The 18,412-nt window shown below is 41.0% G+C and overlaps 1 protein-coding gene across 3 annotated transcripts in view; it reads left to right on the forward strand.

Annotated features, from left to right (window-relative positions):
• Positions 1-18,137, forward strand: part of LOC128695895 (uncharacterized) — a 531,205-nt gene extending 513,068 nt beyond the window's left edge. For all 3 annotated transcript variants that reach the window (XM_070092927.1, XM_053786836.2, XM_053786837.2), the window contains 2 exons: positions 10,581-10,698; positions 12,742-18,137. In XM_070092927.1, coding sequence (XP_069949028.1) covers positions 10,589-10,698; positions 12,742-14,359 — 1,728 coding nt within the window. In that variant the 5' untranslated portion in view covers positions 10,581-10,588 and the 3' untranslated portion in view covers positions 14,360-18,137. The remainder of the gene's footprint in view (positions 1-10,580; positions 10,699-12,741) is intronic.
• The last annotated feature ends 275 nt before the right edge of the window (positions 18,138-18,412 follow it).

Below are 18,412 nucleotides of genomic sequence, written 5' to 3' on the forward strand. Positions count from 1 at the left end.
GCCCAATTTTAACTTCTAGAGCACGAAAATTCTTCACATTAATCACTAACGTTTTGTTCAATTCAAACAATAATGGCGAGTGTCCTGCGCAGGCGCAGCTTCCCGTTTTCGATAACATAAATTTTATTAAATACAGTATGGCCATCTATTTACATGTAACTAATGTATTTCTGGAAAATATATACAGTATTTTCCACACAGTCTTCAGTGCGACTTTGTTTACCGTCAGACATTTCAGCTTTTCCTTTTCATTATCAACAAATGAAACCTTTTCGTTGTGTGTTGGGCTAAGCATTGCTAGCCCCCAGAGAACTACTAAATAAATATATCTGCGAAGAGGATGTGAGAGTTGATCAGAGCTTATATCATCATACACAACATTAGTGATGACTGCATCACATTTCGAAAACTTGAAATCAAATAGCTTAATTAAAATTCCACTAACTGATGGACTTATCCTCCTCGAATTTCAACCTGAGGGAGCGTTAATTAATTACCAGATCTGCTCCAAGGTCGGTGGAGAACCTCTGTCGCTTGATTCTTCCCTCTCATCACGTAGTGAGGCAGGCGAGTGGTGCTCCCTCGGGAGAACCTGTCGCAGCTTACCTCTGCTCACACCCGGTTCATGTCTGGTGATAAGGAACCCCCCCCCCCCTCCTTTTTTTAACACTACCTTGTCCCACCGAGGCAGGGTGAGCCAGAGAAACACCCTCACCATCATTTTTTTTTTTTTTAGGAACTCGCAGGTTGTGGGAGGCATCCTGTCGAAGGCTTTAAAATGCTTTAAGGTTAGATAACTTCTCTTAGCGTGTTAATTTAATGCTGTTAAACAAGCCCATGACCCACCGAAACACAGTACCTCCGCCCATCTTTCAAAGTCCTACCTACCTACCTGGAGTCTACCTGGAGGGCATTCCGGGGATCAACGCCCCCGCGGCCCGGTCCACGACCAGGCCTCCCGGTTGATCAGGGCCTGATCAACGAAGCAGTTACTGCTGGCCGCACGCAATCCAACGTACGAACCACAGCCCGGCTGATCCGGCCCCGTCTTAAGAACATAAGAACATAAGAATGTAGGAACACTGCAGAAGGCCTACTGGCCCATACGAGGCAGGTCCTTATCAAGACGACATCTACCTAAAGCTACTCAAGAAACAACTCCCGCACCCCCCAACACCAATCAAACCCAGCCCCTCCCACTCATATATTTGTCCAGTCTCTTCTTAAAGCTACCCAAGGTCCTAGCCTCTATCACCCCACTGGGAAGACTGTTCCACGCATCTACAACTCTGTTAGAAAACCAGTACTTACCTATGTCTTTTCTAAATCTAAATTTATCCAACTTAAATCCATTATTCCTGGTTCTTACCTGGTTCGACACCCTCAGTACTTTATTAATGTCTCCCTTGTTTATGCCCGTCATCCACTTATACACTTCAATGATATCTCCCCTCATTCTACGCCTCTCCAGAGAGTGGAGATTTAAGGCTTTAAGTCTATCTTCATACGGGAGGTTCCTTACACAGTAAATCATTTTAGTCATTCTTCTCTGTATGTTCTCTAATGAGTCTATGTCAATCCTGTAGTAAGGGGACCAAAACTGAGCAGCATAATCTAAATGAGGCCTCACTAGTGATGTATAGAGCTGTAAAATAACTTTTGGACTTCTGTTACTTATACTTCTTGAGATAAATCCAAGTAATCTGTTGGCCTTGTTGCGCACACTGAGGCACTGCTGTCTTGGCTTTAGATTTCTGCTTACCATGACTCCCAAGTCTTTTTCACATTCTGTATGACCAAGCTCTACTTCACCTAGATTATAGCTTCGAGGGTTATTTTCATTACCAAGGGCAAGTACCTTACACTTATCCACATTAAACTTCATCTGCCATTTCTCAGACCAAGACATTAGTTTGTTCAAATCGTCCTGGAGTTCATTGATATCCTCCTCAGAGTGAATTATACGCCCTATCTTTGTATCATCAGCAAACTTACTCATGTCACTAGTAATCCCTTCATCAAGGTCATTAATGTAAATTATGAACAAGAGAGGGCCCAAAACTGATCCTTGTGGAACGCCACTAGTGACTAATCCCCATTCAGATTTCACTCCATTAATGGTAACTCTCTGCTTTCTATTGGTAAGCCATGCCTCAATCCATGCTAGAACTTTACCTCCTATACCATGAGCTGCCACTTTTCTCAAGAGTCTCTTGTGAGGTACTCTGTCGAAGGCTTTACTAAAATCCAAATAAACAATATCATATTCCTTATCACTGTCAACTGCCTCAAATGTTCTATTGAAGAACGTCAGTAAGTTTGTCAGGCAGGAACGACCTCTCGTGAATCCATGCTGAGATTCATTTATCAAGTTATGCTCTTCAAGGTGACTTCTGATAATGTTAGCTATAATTGATTCTAATAACTTGCCCACTATAGATGTCAGGCTTATTGGACGGTAATTTGAAGGAGTGGACTTATCCCCTGATTTGAATATAGGAACCACATTAGCCATCTTCCACATCTCTGACACAACACTGGTAAGGATGGACGCATTGAATACACTCGTTAATGGCTGACTAAGCTCCATCTTGCATTCCTTAAGTACCCTTGAAAACAACTCATCGGGTCCCGGGGACTTATTTTGTTTCAGTTTGTCTATCCGCTTAATAACCATGTCCCTCGTGACAGTAATATTAGTTAACTTGAATTCATCAGGAACTAAATAATTGTTAATTACTGGAATCTCATTTACATCTTCCTGTGTAAAAACTGACAAAAAATAGTCATTAAATAAGGAACACATTTCCAGTTCATTATCCGTCAGCTGTCCATTCCCAGATTTCAGAGGTCCTACTTTTTCCTTCACCTTCGTCCTATACACTTGAAAGAACCCCTTTGGATTAGTCTTTGATTCATTAGCAACTCTAATTTCATAGTCACGTTTAGCCTTTCTAATCGCTTTTTTTACTTCTCTTTTAAGCTGAACATATTGGTCAGTAAGGTTAACCTCTCCTCTTCTGATGCGCCTATAAATTCCCCTTTTCTCCCCTAATAGATGCTTTAGCCTCCTGTTAACCCATTTGGGATCGTTATTATTAGACCTAATTTCTCTCTGGGGAATGTATATACTCTGGGCACTGTGTACATTATTAAGAAAACAATCATAAAAGCAGATCCCTTCATATTCATAAGTATGATTATCGTCAATAAAATCATTAGCTAGATAACCCCAATCAAGATTAGACAGATATTCCCTAAGTCCATTATAATCGGCAGAACGAAAATCGGGGATTTTTACTGTATTATCATTATTCTTGCATTCCCAATTAATGCTAAAGGTGATGGATTTGTGATCACTTGCGCCAAGCTCTTCAGTGATCTCCAGATTATTCACGAGTGTTTCCTTATTTGACAAGACTAGGTCTAGCAAATTATTACCCCTGGTAGGTTCAGTTACACTCTGTTTCAGAAAACAGTCCTGAACTGTTTCCATGAAGTCACTGGACTCTAGATTACCTGTCAAAGAATTCCAGTCAATTTGGCTAAAGTTAAAGTCCCCTACTATGACTACGTTACTGTGTACAGAAGCCCTAACAATTTCGTCCCAAAGAAGTCTCCCTCTATCGTGATCCAAGCCTGGAGGTCTTCAGGTATCTGTCCAGCTCCCTCTTGAAGACAACCAGGGGTCTTCCCGTAATACCCCTTATTTCTGGTGGGAGGCTGTTGAACAGTCTTGGGCCCCTGACACTTATTGTGTTTTCTCTTAGTGTACCAGTGACGCCCCTACTTTTCACTGGGGGTATGTTGCATCGCCTGCCAAGTCTTTTGCTTTCGTATGGAGTGATTGCTGTGTGCATATTAGGGACCAGTCCCTCCAGAATCTTCCAGGTGTAGATTATGATACATCTCTCTCGCCTGCGCTCTAGTGAGTACAAGTCAAGTGCTTCCAGGCGCTCCCAGTAGTTAAGGTGTTTGATGGAACTTATACGTGCAGTAAAGGCCGCCATACTTTGTCTTCTAAACTCACGTTAATCGGTTTCAGAACGATCTTTCCATACATGTTTTCAAGCTTACATGTAAAATCCGGAAAACACTTGTCTACGTTCACTCAGACCTTACTCGAAGATACCTCCTGGATGCCTGGTCACTGCATCTCAAACCTACAAGTTCTCCTTTCAAACCTTTCTGGGATATTCCCAACACCTTCCATCTACCCCCCAGGTATATACACCCTCTTAATCAACCTACATTAATTTTCTCTACATTATCACGCCGTCTCAACAATCCTACTGTTGCTGCAGGTGTAACTCCTTTCAAAAGCACTCTTGATGTCTGTATAATGTTCAAATCACATTGAGCCTCAACAGCTGAGTCCAGTGCTTGGGGGGGGCCGCATCCCCCCCTTCACGGGACACCATTTATTTTTGTTTAGATAATGAATGATGGTGAATGAGTTTCCATATATATATCATACACACGCTATATACTAATTGTTTCGTATATAAGGTTAATGAGCCACTTACATGCTTGACAGCGTCTTCAGTTAACAGTACAATAAAGAAGCAACGTACAAGTGTTCATGTGATGCAAGTTGGTTTAAGGGAGGGTGGTATCGTGACTTACGCTAGTTTGGTTGCTGGGAGGAGGTCGCTGAATGCTGGGATAAGGTCGTGGGTGGAATGTTGATGGGTCGTCTAGGGTGTTCAGCGCTGCTGACCCCACTTAAGTAATGTGCTATTGTACACTTATAGTACCTGAAGTCTCTAACTCTAATGCCTTGCTTTGTTCTAGCTCAGTCTTCTAGATGGGCGCCTTGTTGATTGTGAAATGTTCTTAACCCAAGGGAAGAAAGCGTCCCTTGTATTGCTGTACCTCCCATTCCCAGGAGCTGTATGATTGTAAAGGGTTTACAACTCCCATGAATATAATGATGGACTTGAGACAAGTATCTTGTTTGGCGAGGATCACGGGGGCGGTATAACGTGTTTCCACACAAACATCTGTAAAACGAAGATGACCGTGACAATGTGACTTCAGGTGAGCAAGTTGCAGGCTCTCCAGTGCAGTGACGAGCGTGTGAACTGGCGGTGGCAGCATCAAGTTGGTCTTCGGAAGTATCATGTTCTATGGATGATGATTTTAGCCTACGTGTTGAGTCTCCTGGTCAGTGGCCCTAGTCTTGAGTGAACGCACCACCATGAAGATGGTACATATCAACTCAAATAGTTAACACACATCTTTCAGTATTAACTGCATCCTTGGCTGTTTCAGTATACAAATATCATTATTTTAATACTTATCTAATTACAGGAAGTTCTCGATATTTTTGTTATAAAAGCTTCTAGGCGAATAATTTTCTAAGTTCAGCAACTGTAATTCTCTCTTAGTGGAAATATTTACCCCTCCCCCTCAATGTGTCAACATTTTAAGATCAATAGTTAGTGCAGTGATACTCACCTAAAAGATAATTATCAGCGAGGCTCCAGGAAGAACCTGCTTATACACAGCTTTTGTGACACCACAGAGGTGAGCGGGTCAGCCAGCCTGGGCGAATTTGTTCCATCCATATTAGTGTCTAATGCATTTGTATTGGTTATATATATATATATATATATATATATATATATATATATATATATATATATATATATATATATATATATATATATATATATAATCACACTGGCCGATTCCCACCAAGGCAGGGTGGCCCGAAAAAGAAAAAATTTCACCATCATTCACTCCATCACTGTCTTGCCAGAAGGATGCTTTACACTACAGTTTTTAAACTGCAACATTAACACCCGTCCTTCAGAGTGCAGGCACTGTACTTCCCATCTCCAGGACTCAAGTCCGGCCTGCCGGTTTCCCTGAACCCCTTCATAAATGTTACTTTGCTCACACTCCAACAGCACGTCAAGTATTAAAAACCATTTGTCTCCATTCCCTCCTATCAAACACGCTCACGCATGCCTGCTGGAAGTCCAAGCCCCTCGCACACAAAACCTCCTTTACCTCCTCTCTCCAACCTTTCCTAGGCCGACCCCTACCCCGCCTTCCTTCCACTACAGACTGATACACTCTTGAAGTCACTCTGTTTCGCTCCATTCTCTCTACATGTCCGAACCACCTCAACAACCCTTCCTCAGCCCTCTGTACAACAGTTTTGGTAATCCCGCACCTCCTAACTTCCAAGCTACGTATTCTCTGCATTATATTCACACCACACATTGCCCTCAGACATGACATCTCCACTGCCTCCAGCCTTCTCCTCGCTGCAACATTCATCACCCATGCTTCACACCCATATAAGAGCGTTGGTAAAACTATACTCTCATACATTCCCCTCTTTGCCTCCAAGGACAAAGTTCTTTGTCTCCACAGACTCCTAAGTGCACCACTCACCGTTTTCCCCTCATCAATTCTATGATTCACCTCATCTTTCATAGACCCATCCGCTGACACGTCCACTCCCAAATATCTGAATACATTCACCTCCTCCATACTCTCTCCCTCCAATCTGATATCCAATCTTTCATCACCTAATCTTTTTATCCTCATAACCTTACTCTTTCCTGTATTCACTTTTAATTTTCTTCTTTTGCACACCCTACCAAATTCATCCACCAATCTCTGCAACTTCTCTTCAGAATCTCCCAAGAGCACAGTGTCATCAGCAAAGAGCAACTGTGACAACTCCCACTTTGTGTGTGATTCTTTATCTTTTAACTCCACGCCTTTTGCCAAGACCCTCGCATTTACTTCTATTACAACCCCATCTATAAATATATTAAACAACCATGGTGACATCACACATCCTTGTCTAAGGCCTACTTTTACTGGGAAATAATTTCCCTCTTTCCTACATACTCTAACTTGAGCCTCACTATCCTCGTAAAAGCTCTTGACTGCTTTCAGTAACCTACCTCCTACACCATACACCTGCAACATCTGCCACATTGCCCCCCCTATCCACCCTGTCATACGCCTTTTCCAAATCCATAAATGCCACAAAGACCTCTTTAGCCTTATCTAAATACTGTTCACTTATATGTTTCACTGTAAACACCTGGTCCACACACCCCCTACCTTTCCTAAAGCCTCCTTGTTCATCAGCTATCCTATTCTCCGTCTTACTCTTAATTCTTTCAATAATAACTCTTACCATACACTTTACCAGGTATACTCAACAGACTTATCCCACTATAATTTTTGCACTCTCTTTCGTCCCCTTTGCTTTTATACAAAGGAACTATGCATGCTCTCTGCCAATCCCTAGGTACCTTACCCTCTTCCATACATTTATTAAATAATTGCACCAACCACTCCAAAACTGTATCCCCACCTGCTTTTAGCATTTCTATCTTTATCCCATCAATCCCGGCTGCCTTACCCCCTTTCATTTTACCTACTGCCTCACGAACTTCCCCCACACTCACAACTGGCTCTTCCTCACTCCTACAAGATGTTATTCCTCCTTGCCCTATACACGAAATCACAGCTTCCCTATCTTCATCAACATTTAACAATTCCTCAAAATATTCCCTCCATCTTCCCAATACCTCTAACTCCCCATTTAATAACTCTCCTTTTCTATTTTTTACTGACAAATCCATTTTTTCTCTAGGCTTCCTTAACTTGTTAATCTCACTCCAAAACTTTCTTATTTTCAACAAAATTTGTTGATAACATCTCACCCACTCTCTCATTTGCTCTCTTTTTACATTGCTTCACCTCTCTCTTTTTCTCCATATACTCTTCCCTCCTTGCATCACTTCTACTTTGTAAAAACTTCTCATATGCTAACTTTTTCTCCCTTACTACTCTCTTTACATTATCATTCCACCAATCGCTCCTCTTCCCTCCCGCACCCACTTTCCTGTAACCACAAACTTCTGCTGAACACTCTAACACTACATTTTTAAACCTACCCCATACCTCTTCGACCCCATTGCCTATGCTCTCATTAGCCCATCTATCCTCCAATAGCTGTTTATATCTTTCCCTAACTGCCTCCTCTTTTAGTTTATAAACCTTCACCTCTCTCTTCCCTGATGCTTCTATTCTCCTTGTACCCCATCTACCTTTTACTCTCAGTGTAGCTACAACTAGAAAGTGATCTGATATATCTGTGGCCCCTCTATAAACATGTACATCCTGAAGTCTACTCAACAGTCTTTTATCTACCAATACATAATCCAACAAACTACTGTCATTTCGCCCTACATCATATATTTTATACTTATCCTCTTTTTCTTAAAATATGTATTACCTATAACTAAACTCCTTTCTATACAAAGTTCAATCAAAGGGCTCCCATTATCATTTACACCTGGCACCCCAAACTTACCTACCACACCCTCTCTAAAAGTTTCTCCTACTTTAGCATTCAGATCCCCTACCACAATTACTCTCTCACTTGGTTCAAAGGCTCCTATACATTCACTTAACATCTCCCAAAATCTCTCTCTCTCTCCTCTACATTCCTCTCTTCTCCAGGTGCATACACGCTTATTATGACCCACTTTTCACATCCAACCTTTACTTTAATCCACATAATTCTTGAATTTACACATTCATATTCTCTTTTCTCCTTCCATAACTGATCCTTCAACATTACTGCTACCCCTTCCTTTGCTCTAACTCTCTCAGATACTCCAGATTTAATCCCATTTATTTCCCCCCACCGAAACTCCCCTACCCCCTTCAGCTTTGTTTCGCTTAGGGCCAGGACATCCAACTTCTTTTCATTCATAACATCAGCAATCATCTGTTTCTTGTCATCCGCACTACATCCACGCACATTCAAGCATCCCAGTTTTATAAAGTTTTTCTTCTTCTCTTTTTTAGTAAATGTCTACAGGAGAAGGGGTTACTAGCCCATTGCTCCCGGCATTTTAGTAGCCTCATACGACACGTATGGCTTACGGAGGAAAGATTCTTTTCCACTTCCCCATGGACAATAGAAGAAATAAAGAAGAACAAGAGCTATTTAGAAAAGGGGAAAAACCTAGATGTATGTATATATATATGCATGTGCGTGTCTGTGACCAAAGTGTAAGTAGGAGTAGCAAGATATCCCTGTTATCTAGCGTGTTTATGAGACAGAAAAAGAAACCAGCAATCCTACCATCATGCAAAACAGTTATAGGTTTCTGTTTCACAGTCATCTGGCAGGACGGTAGTACTTCCCTGGGTGGTTGCTGTCTACCAACCTACTAATATATATATATATATATATATATATATATATATATATATATATATATATATATATATATATATCAAGATATTAAAAATTTTAATCACATTGTCCTGCAGCATCGTCAGTCCGTGACAGTCTTAGACTAGGCTGGATAATTAATAAGATGTTGAGTAATTCACAGATTGTGGGTTAAGCTCCGGATGAGAGGGAGAATACTTGATCATTCTCTAGCCTAGAGCTAAAGGTCACTGTTGTACTCAGTAGCTGGGCAAATCTGCCTGTCCAGTGGTTAATATTTTCATGGAGAAGCGATGGGCCCGTAGCAAGTCGTGTACTCGCCTAATTGTGGTTGCAGGGGTTGAGACTCGGCTCCTGGCCTGTGTGTGTGTGTGTGTGTGTGTGTGTGTTTGTGTGTGTGAGTGTGAACGCACGCACGTGCGTGCAGTGGCACACCTACATTTTTGGGGCCCTGAAGCTTGAAGTGTTATGAGGGGCCCCTTCGCAACCCCTTCTTATATTGTAGACCGAATTTTTTTAAGAAATGTGAACTAAATTCGCCCTGAAGCTTAAGCATTATTTGTTTCATAATAGATCCGCTCCTGTGTGTGTTGGGGGAGCTCTCACTCGTGTCTTATATTCTTAATAAATAAATTGAAGTAAATTTCTTTTTTCGCTACAGAGTCCAGACTTCTGAGTCACCTAATATTATAAAATGTCTTCTGGAACACCCTGTACATGGTTCCAGACTTCTGGGATACCCTGTACATGGTTCCAGACTTCTGGGACACCCTGTACATGGCTCCGGACTTCCGAAACACCCTGTACATGGTTCCAGACTTCCGGAACACCCTGTACATCGTTCCATAGTTCCGGAACACCCTGTACATGGTTCCAGACTTCCGGAACACCCTGTGTAATATCCACTAACCAGCATATATCTTCACGTATCCATATATCGGCGGGTTGAAATTAGAGACTTGGATAGTCAACACACGTAAATTGTTTCTCGATGATGTCAAAATACTACATCAAGTAGGAAACGAAAATAATGTCAAGACTGTGCACGAAGGCTTGGCGAGGGGGGGGGGGAATTTAAGATACGGCGTTAAAAATGAATGATAGAATTTAGTATTGATAAATGCCATGTAAATGCCTGTTGCAGTCTTCCTCCAATCTTATTTTTTTTATGCAATTGAAGCAAATGAAAGTTGAAATAGCCTCTATTAAGGTTAGATTTCGTTATAACGTATGTAGTACCCAGTGAATTTAAAAAAAAATAGAACGCTATGCTCATGCATTATATTTCAAATAGGTAACACTAATGATTTAATGTGTGTTTGAGTATAAATGTAACCTTGGTTGTGTATTTCAGAGGGCGGGATGAGCGTCATGGTGACAGCCAAGAGGGTAGCCAGATGGTGCCCAACTAGAGCACTGCGGCGAGCACTCTACATCCTCTTGTGGGGATCTCTCTGCTACGTCCTCGTCAGGTGAGTCTCTTTCTCTCTCGTGTTATCAAAGAGACTCAAACCTTTGCTAGAGTTAACAGGTCTTTGTACTTCTAAAATATTTTAACTAGACCAATCAAAATACAGCTGTTATATGCATCATGAAGTATATACACCATCTGCATGTGTATGATGAACACCTTCCTGATACAAGTCTCGGATCAGCCGGATTGTGATATGTGGATCTGTGGGCTGCTAGCACAAACAGCCAGGTTATCGAGGCTGTCAACAGTTAAACCTGGCCTCATGCTGGGCCGCGGGGGGGGTAGAAGAGTCTTCGAAACTAATCACAGGTTAAAACATAATGATTGTGTACCAGCTGTTAGTATATGCAGCATGTTTGTATCAGCTGTCACGTTGATCCATGAATATCATGGCGTAGAATCCCTGCTCTGTAAGTCATGCGTGTCGTAAAAGGCAACTATAATGCCGGCAGTGAGGAAATAGTAACCATTCCTGTATGAATTACTGAACAAGAGAAGACGTTATAAATGAGTTGTGAATGTTGCAGCGAGGAGGAGGCTGGAGGCAGTGGAGATGTCATATCTGAGGGCAGTGTGTGGTGTAAATATTATGCAGAGAATTAGCAGCTTGGAGATTAAGTGCGGAGCTACTAAAAGATATTATCTAGAGGGTCGATTGTTGAGGTGGTTCGGACATTTAGAGACGAAGGAACAAAATAGGATTATTGAGGGTGTATAAAATTGTAATAGAGGGAAGATGGGGTAGGAGTCGTCCTAGGAAAGGTTGGAGGGAGAAGATAAAATCTAGGTTTTGTATGCAAGGGGCTTAGACATCCAGCAAGCGTGTGCGAGGTGGAGGCAAGTGTTTTTTTGATGATTTGACGTGCTGTTGGAGTGTGAGCAAGATAACATTTAGAGACATTCAGGGAAACTGGTTAGCCAGATTTGAGTCCTAGAGGTGGAAAATACAGTGTCTGCACTCTGAAGGAGGTATAGGGATATTTGCAGTTTTGTACATGTTCGAGTCTCCTTCAGCCAGAGATCAGTGTTTATGTATATTTCGCCTGCTCTCGCGAATTCCTTGCATATATATATAGTGACAAACCATTTTGAATTTCTCCCCATTTATGGACACTGACACGGAAAAAAGAATTATGGATCGTGAAAATGTGAAGAATAGACTTTGACTAGTTTTGCTCAGTTTGTGATGATGGTTTATATTATACGAGAGCGCACTAGCGACGGCACTAGCAGCTTGCTAGTGATAGTGTCAATTGGATCGTTAGTAGTAGCATTTATAATCAAAACATTGATCGTTAGAAGAAGTATGATTTTATAGTGATTTTGTATATATGCAAGTTTATTGTGAGTGAATACCGACAGGTTGATCAGACATATGCAATAGTTAGGTATCTTTATTCCGAAACGTTTCGCCTACACAGTAGAGATGTAAAGACGATGTAATCAGTCCATCACCCTTGAAAACTTGAGTTTTGAGGTGGTCAGTCCCTCAGCTGAGGGACTGATTACATCGTCTTTACAACTCTAATGTGTAGGCGAAACGTTTCGGAATAAAGATACCTAACTGTTGCATATGTGTCTCAAGTTTATTATGGCACACTTAGTGGAAGATATACACCTTGTTCCAGGTAAATTACGTCACAAAGAAGACGTTTCGGTTTGTCCAGGATACAGAAACGTTGTCTACAGTTTCCTCTCAGGTGTGGACTATTTGTGAAATTACATCATGTATGTTAGTTTCTCAACTCAAGGAAGATACAAGGTTGCCTTGACACCCTACATTAGTGGGAAAGTTGCTTCAGATATTATCAAATGTAAGCGCTAAACCCACAAGGGTCATACACTTTCAGATACGTTTGCCTCGAGATTTAACTCATTTCTTTTCATTTTAATTCTTGCCTTGTATATAGCTTAATGCAGTGAGGATGTTAAGAGTATTAGTGTACACTTTCAGGTGCTCAGAATTATCACTTAAATGTTGAAGGGTAAATAAAGCATTTGCGTTATGTTATCAGTACTCTAATTCTTGATGTTATTGCAGGTTCTCTGGCCAAGAAGAGTCTGGGCTCAGCCGTGGTGGGACGATGACGGGCCGTCTCTTGTTGCAGAAAATAGTGGAGACGCGATCTCCGCCTATTTCTACCACTGAGACCACATCCAACACCACTACGGAATTCAACCCCTTTGAACTAGAGCCATCCGTCGACAAGTCTCCCTCACTGTCGGAACAGGCTCTGGCCGAACAAATCCAGGCTGAAATACCTAATCTTCCAGTTCGTTACTGGCAGAAATATAAAGGAAAAGTGTTGTCAAAAAACAAAACATGCGCGAAGTTCCCTTCCCTTTACGACATTAGTTTCAATAACGTGTATTGGCAAACACTGAAAACTAGCAATGGCACTTTTCATCTCTTTGGTTCTTATTATGATAACAGGACTCTGGTGACAATGAAACCAGTGATTCGTACCTTGGGGATGATTGATCGTTTGGATCCCAAGGTGAAGACCTACTGCCAGCTGTGGTTTGACGGACACAAGGAACCGGTGTTTTCAAAAGTTTGGGAATATAAATATATTTGGTATAAGAAGTGGGGGAACTACAAGAATGGGCTGCTTCAGCCATACCTGATAGCATGCCAGGTACCACCTGGTTACCGTCACTTAGTGCCAGAGTCTGTGTCTTTAGTGGAACGTCCCTGTGACATGGCCACCACCAACCTCAGAGTTATAAACAATCGACCTCAGGGAGGTCAGAAAGAAAATTTTGCAGTGTGCGTGAAAGGGCTTGATTTTCTACATGACGATTTGAGTGTGAGATTGGTAGAGTGGCTGGAGATGCTCTTTATTTTAGGAGCAAATAAAGTATTTCTCTATGAGCTTGAAGTTCACCCCAATATAAGTAAGATTTTAAAGCACTATGAAGAGTTGGGACGTGTAGAAGTCATGAAACTCACATTGCCTGGGGAACAGCCAAACATACCTGGACTCCTCCATATGTATCTCAAGTCTAAGGTCACCAACAAGCGTCAGAATGAACTGATCCCCTATAACGACTGTCTTTACAAAAATATGTACCGGTATAAATACATTGCTCTTCTTGATACAGATGAAGTCATCATGCCTAAAAGTTCTATGACATGGAAGTCACTGATGGAAACAGTTGTACCCAAGGCTCTCAAGACGAAGAAGGATACACGAGCTTCGTACAATGTCCGGAATGTTTACTTCATGGACACGATGAGACACACTCATGGTTGGTTCCGAGAGATTCCGCATTATATGCACATGTTGCAACATGTTTATCGCTCTCACAACTACACTAAACCTGGTCAGTATGTTAAATGCTTCCACGACCCAGAGCGAGTTTTAACTCTCCATAATCACTTTCCTCTGTCTTGCCTTGGTGGAAGTTGCTCCTCTTATGCGATAGACACTGAAGACGCCCACTTACAGCACTACCGCGCAGACTGTGTAACTACTCTCAAGAAGTCGTGTTCTCAAGAATACAAGAACCACACTATTCTGGACACCACTATTTGGAAGTACCGTGAACCACTGGTGGCCCGGGTCACGGAAACACTCCTGCACCTGGGATTCTTCAGTCCAGGGACAGCACTGAGATCGACTGATCCACCTGCATCTGCTGTCAGGAGAAAGTGACCTACACCTCAATAGTGTCAACCATGTGCCTTATCTGGTGTATTTCACCTGTGGTCTAGTCCCGTCCACTGGCCACTCCATACGTGCCCTTCTCGTGCAGATGGATCTGCCTTATACAATAATATGGAATTAGCCTCTGTGCTCCATCAAACATCGGGGAAAAGTCGTTTAGTGGCTGGTGGTGGGCGATGCTCAATAGAGGTGTCAACGTCCCTACATAGTATAAAGGTAATCCCTACTTGAACTGTTTCCTCACCTGTGATAAAATGAATTATATATATTTCTTGAAACTAATGCACATAACTAGTGCATTTGTGACCTATTGAGGAAGATGTCATACAAAAGCTACACTTGAAATGTGTTGCCTTAACAAGCTGTGCAAGGTCCTCCACAACTTTTATTATAGACTTGCATTACAACTGATGTATTGACAGTGAGGGTAGACTTAATCAAAGGATGGTTTAAGATAACTGTTGAAGGGATTGCCTCTAGTTAGCGGAACGAAGGTCCAACTGTGATTTGTAAAAGCTACCATATCATGCCGTGTAAATACCATTTCATTTATTTGTCAGAGTATCACTTAATGCTTTTAGGCGGTAGACAAAGAAACAGACACTAAGAGGAGTGATGCGTGAGACATCCTGCACCACTTCTACTTTTTTTTCCCCACCTCAGTTAATGAAAATTTGTGCCTCAGACATTCAACAAAACTAGGCTTTGTATATACATAGTACTAGTTAACCATCCCGTCTACGAGAGTGGTTGGCCAGTAAGAGAGATCATGCTCTGATTTATCACACTTTTTTATATTACCTACGTAGATTGAACTGTAAATAGAAATCTTCCTGGATAATAATAATTGAAAACAAAACCGATGTACAGTTAAGGATTACATTGTATGGCTGCCAATTTTTAATATTAAACGGGCAGGAGGATAGATACAGGATACACAAGAGTATTTGGATTAATATATTTAGAGTGATATGAAGATGTAAACATTTTACTGTAGATGTTTTAACTGGGGAAAGTATCCTGAACACTAAACACTGGTTATAGGTAGGTATATATCGTGTACTATCTGTGCAAGCAATAGGGATGAAGAATGATTTTTGACGTACATGTTGGCATGACAAAATACCTTGTACATTTGGTCGTGTGAGTAGGGCATTGGAAAGCTATGTGAAAAACAAAATAGAGAACTAATTTTAGTAAGATTTGGAGTTGTTTTTGACAGATTATCCATTCGATATAAAACCAACACTGGCAGGAGAGTTCCAGACCGGAGGTCAAGGGGAGTTGTGAGGAGACGGAAGGTGATACAAAAAGCAGAGCTGTGCAGGAGACTTACTCGCTAGTACAGCATATACTTCAGTTTTTTTTTTTTCAACTTTCTCCAGCAGTGCGCACATTAGGGTTTTAGTCTAAACAAAAAAAAAATCGAGAAGTTAACGTTTCCACGAAATTAGCCGACGTATATGCTGTACTAAATAGTAGGCCTGCATAGCTCCTGTACTGTACTTAACGTACCTTCACACCTCACCTTCCAAAACACAGGCGTATTATTGTATCTGGATTCATAAAAACCACACACTGAAATAGTCACGATGAAAGTTTACTGTGCATTCTCATTACTGTCTGCAAACTTTTGTGTTCACAGAGTAGCTCAGTAGTGTTAAAATTTTGGAATTAAGAGTTGAATGACATTTAAGAGTAATGGTGCATAACCACACATACTACCGTGTGTACAGACACTAGTACAAAAGTCGCCATACACTTATTTCATAAAACTATTTTCCACTGATAATTCAATGACGTTTAGCATTTCAAAATTTGTCAGTGAAGGTGAAATATAAGATGTTCAACACTTGGTATCCTTATTGTGGAATGTTTCGCCTGAGCATCGGTCTTTTAAAGGCGAGTGCGGAGTCTCTTATACGGGAAACAGTGAGGAAGTATTTTCTGACCCCCCATCCCCTTTCCTTCATAGCCTGATCAGGTATTTAGGTTAATGGAGTAAACGCCTAAAAATCACATCTCCGTGGTCTCCAGTATAAAAGACGTCCTTTTTATTTAACTGAAGTCTGCTGCACGGGCGAACAAGATACCAAATTGTTGTATTTCAGCTTCTCGGTATTGTGTACGATTTATATAGAAAACTGACCTAGAAACTGCTACAGAAAGTTTACATTAAGCAGCTTTATCGTTGAAGCACCGGCTTAGTTTGTGGTCTAGGCTACTTCCTAGTTGGCGTCTGAGGTACTAGATAAATTTGCATTCAAACGGTATACTGACAGGAGCTGAGGATACATAACATGTACATCTCTTAACAGTTTAATACATCACTGGTACCGTTTTGTTTAGCATGGGGATACTACCCTAGGTAAAGCCTAAACAGCTTTTGATACGTGTAATATTTTTGTCGTATAGGACTAAATTTCTCTCTCAGAATTCTGTTTTCCCTTAATTATTTATAATGTTGTTGGTTATTTTTATATTCATTCTTGCTATAAGAGCTGTTGTTATTGTATAATACCTCTTATAATACAATTTCAAGCAGTGAACCTTGGTATTTTTAAGCAATTTTGTAGGGTTGAGTTATCGAAAACTCTCCCTGTAATGTCCATGTGTTAAAAGATTTGTTTCTTCCCTTCTAATGTGAACAGGTATGATGAATAAACTTTTATTACGACAGGGTTTCGCTCGCAGCGAAACTTCCAAATTAAAAGCTTATTCTGCATATTCTTTGTCCACTTACCTGTTAGTGTGAAATCCTTCCGATTCTGAAATGTATCGATAATCCCAATATACATTATGTATTCCTGATTCTGTGCAGTGTAATGTGTATTAGTACTTTAGTTGGTGAATAATTCTTTAAAGTATTTAAACAATGAATTTTATAAGGGATTTGTATGGAAAGGTATTTGTGGGGAGACTGCTACAACTGGGCGAGACGGAGACACTATGCAGCGCAAACTTTCTTTGAAAGAATTGGTTCTAATAGGAACTCTGACGTCAGCCAAATGTAGTTTAGCTAGGGAAACTTGAGACACTTGTAAACGTTTACTAACCATAAAGTTTCGCTCACATTGGCAAAACTGCGTCGTTAGTAGATGTATCCATTGCAGTCATTTCAACACCACTGCAGTTCCAAAGGATCGCCTTGTTAAATATCTTATTTCACTGTATATATTTGAAGCATAAGTTTTTTGGCGTATACAAGCAGAAGCATCTGAAAAAAAAATAAAGCTGTAATGAACCACAGCCAATGAAAAAAGCATGTACGGGGGCTCTGTAGTCCCTGCATATATTATTATTATTATAATCAAGGGGGAAGCGCTAAACCCGGAGGATTATACAGCTCCCTGCATATAGCAGTCCCAAGGGTGCAACCACTTCTGACAGAGCGATATACATGGACTACGGTTCGAATCCCCGTCCATTCTTCTATTTATTCAAGCAGATTTATATTCGTAATTTTAGTAAAATTTATTTCATGTAAACAGACATGCTCAAATTTGATCAGTTTGAAAGTAAAAAATATCAATGCTTAGGTGAAGTTCTCAGTAGACTTGTATACCATTTTGATGTTCAGACTTGTACTGGGGAGATGAGGGGAGACTCTGGGAGGGAGGGTTAAGGGTAACCTTCACTACATCAATCATGTGTACATACATAACTGTGTCATGTTCATTATGAGTGCCATTATCATTGCCTAGCCTATATATATTAGTCAGTCATTTTGTATTGAAGATTGAATAAAAATTATCTTGATATTAAACTTGTTTTTTGTATCCAAAGACCCCCCCCCCTCAAGGGAGGGTCTAGATGCTGGTGAGGGGCTCTTGATCTAGGGAATTGAATGTACTCTAATTCACTAAATTAAGCCTGAAGGTCTTCCACACTGGCGCTATATAATCCCTACGGGTTTAGCGCTCTCCATGATAAAAATAATGTATCCCAAGAGAAAGGGAGGGGGGGTGAATATTTTTGTTTTAATTTGAGGACTGAGGCCAGACCTCTGAGCCTTGGTGAATTTAACATGATTGCCCATCC

The sequence above is a fragment of the Cherax quadricarinatus genome, chromosome 41 (assembly GCF_038502225.1).
Source record: "Cherax quadricarinatus isolate ZL_2023a chromosome 41, ASM3850222v1, whole genome shotgun sequence".
NCBI lineage: Eukaryota > Metazoa > Arthropoda > Malacostraca > Decapoda > Parastacidae > Cherax > Cherax quadricarinatus.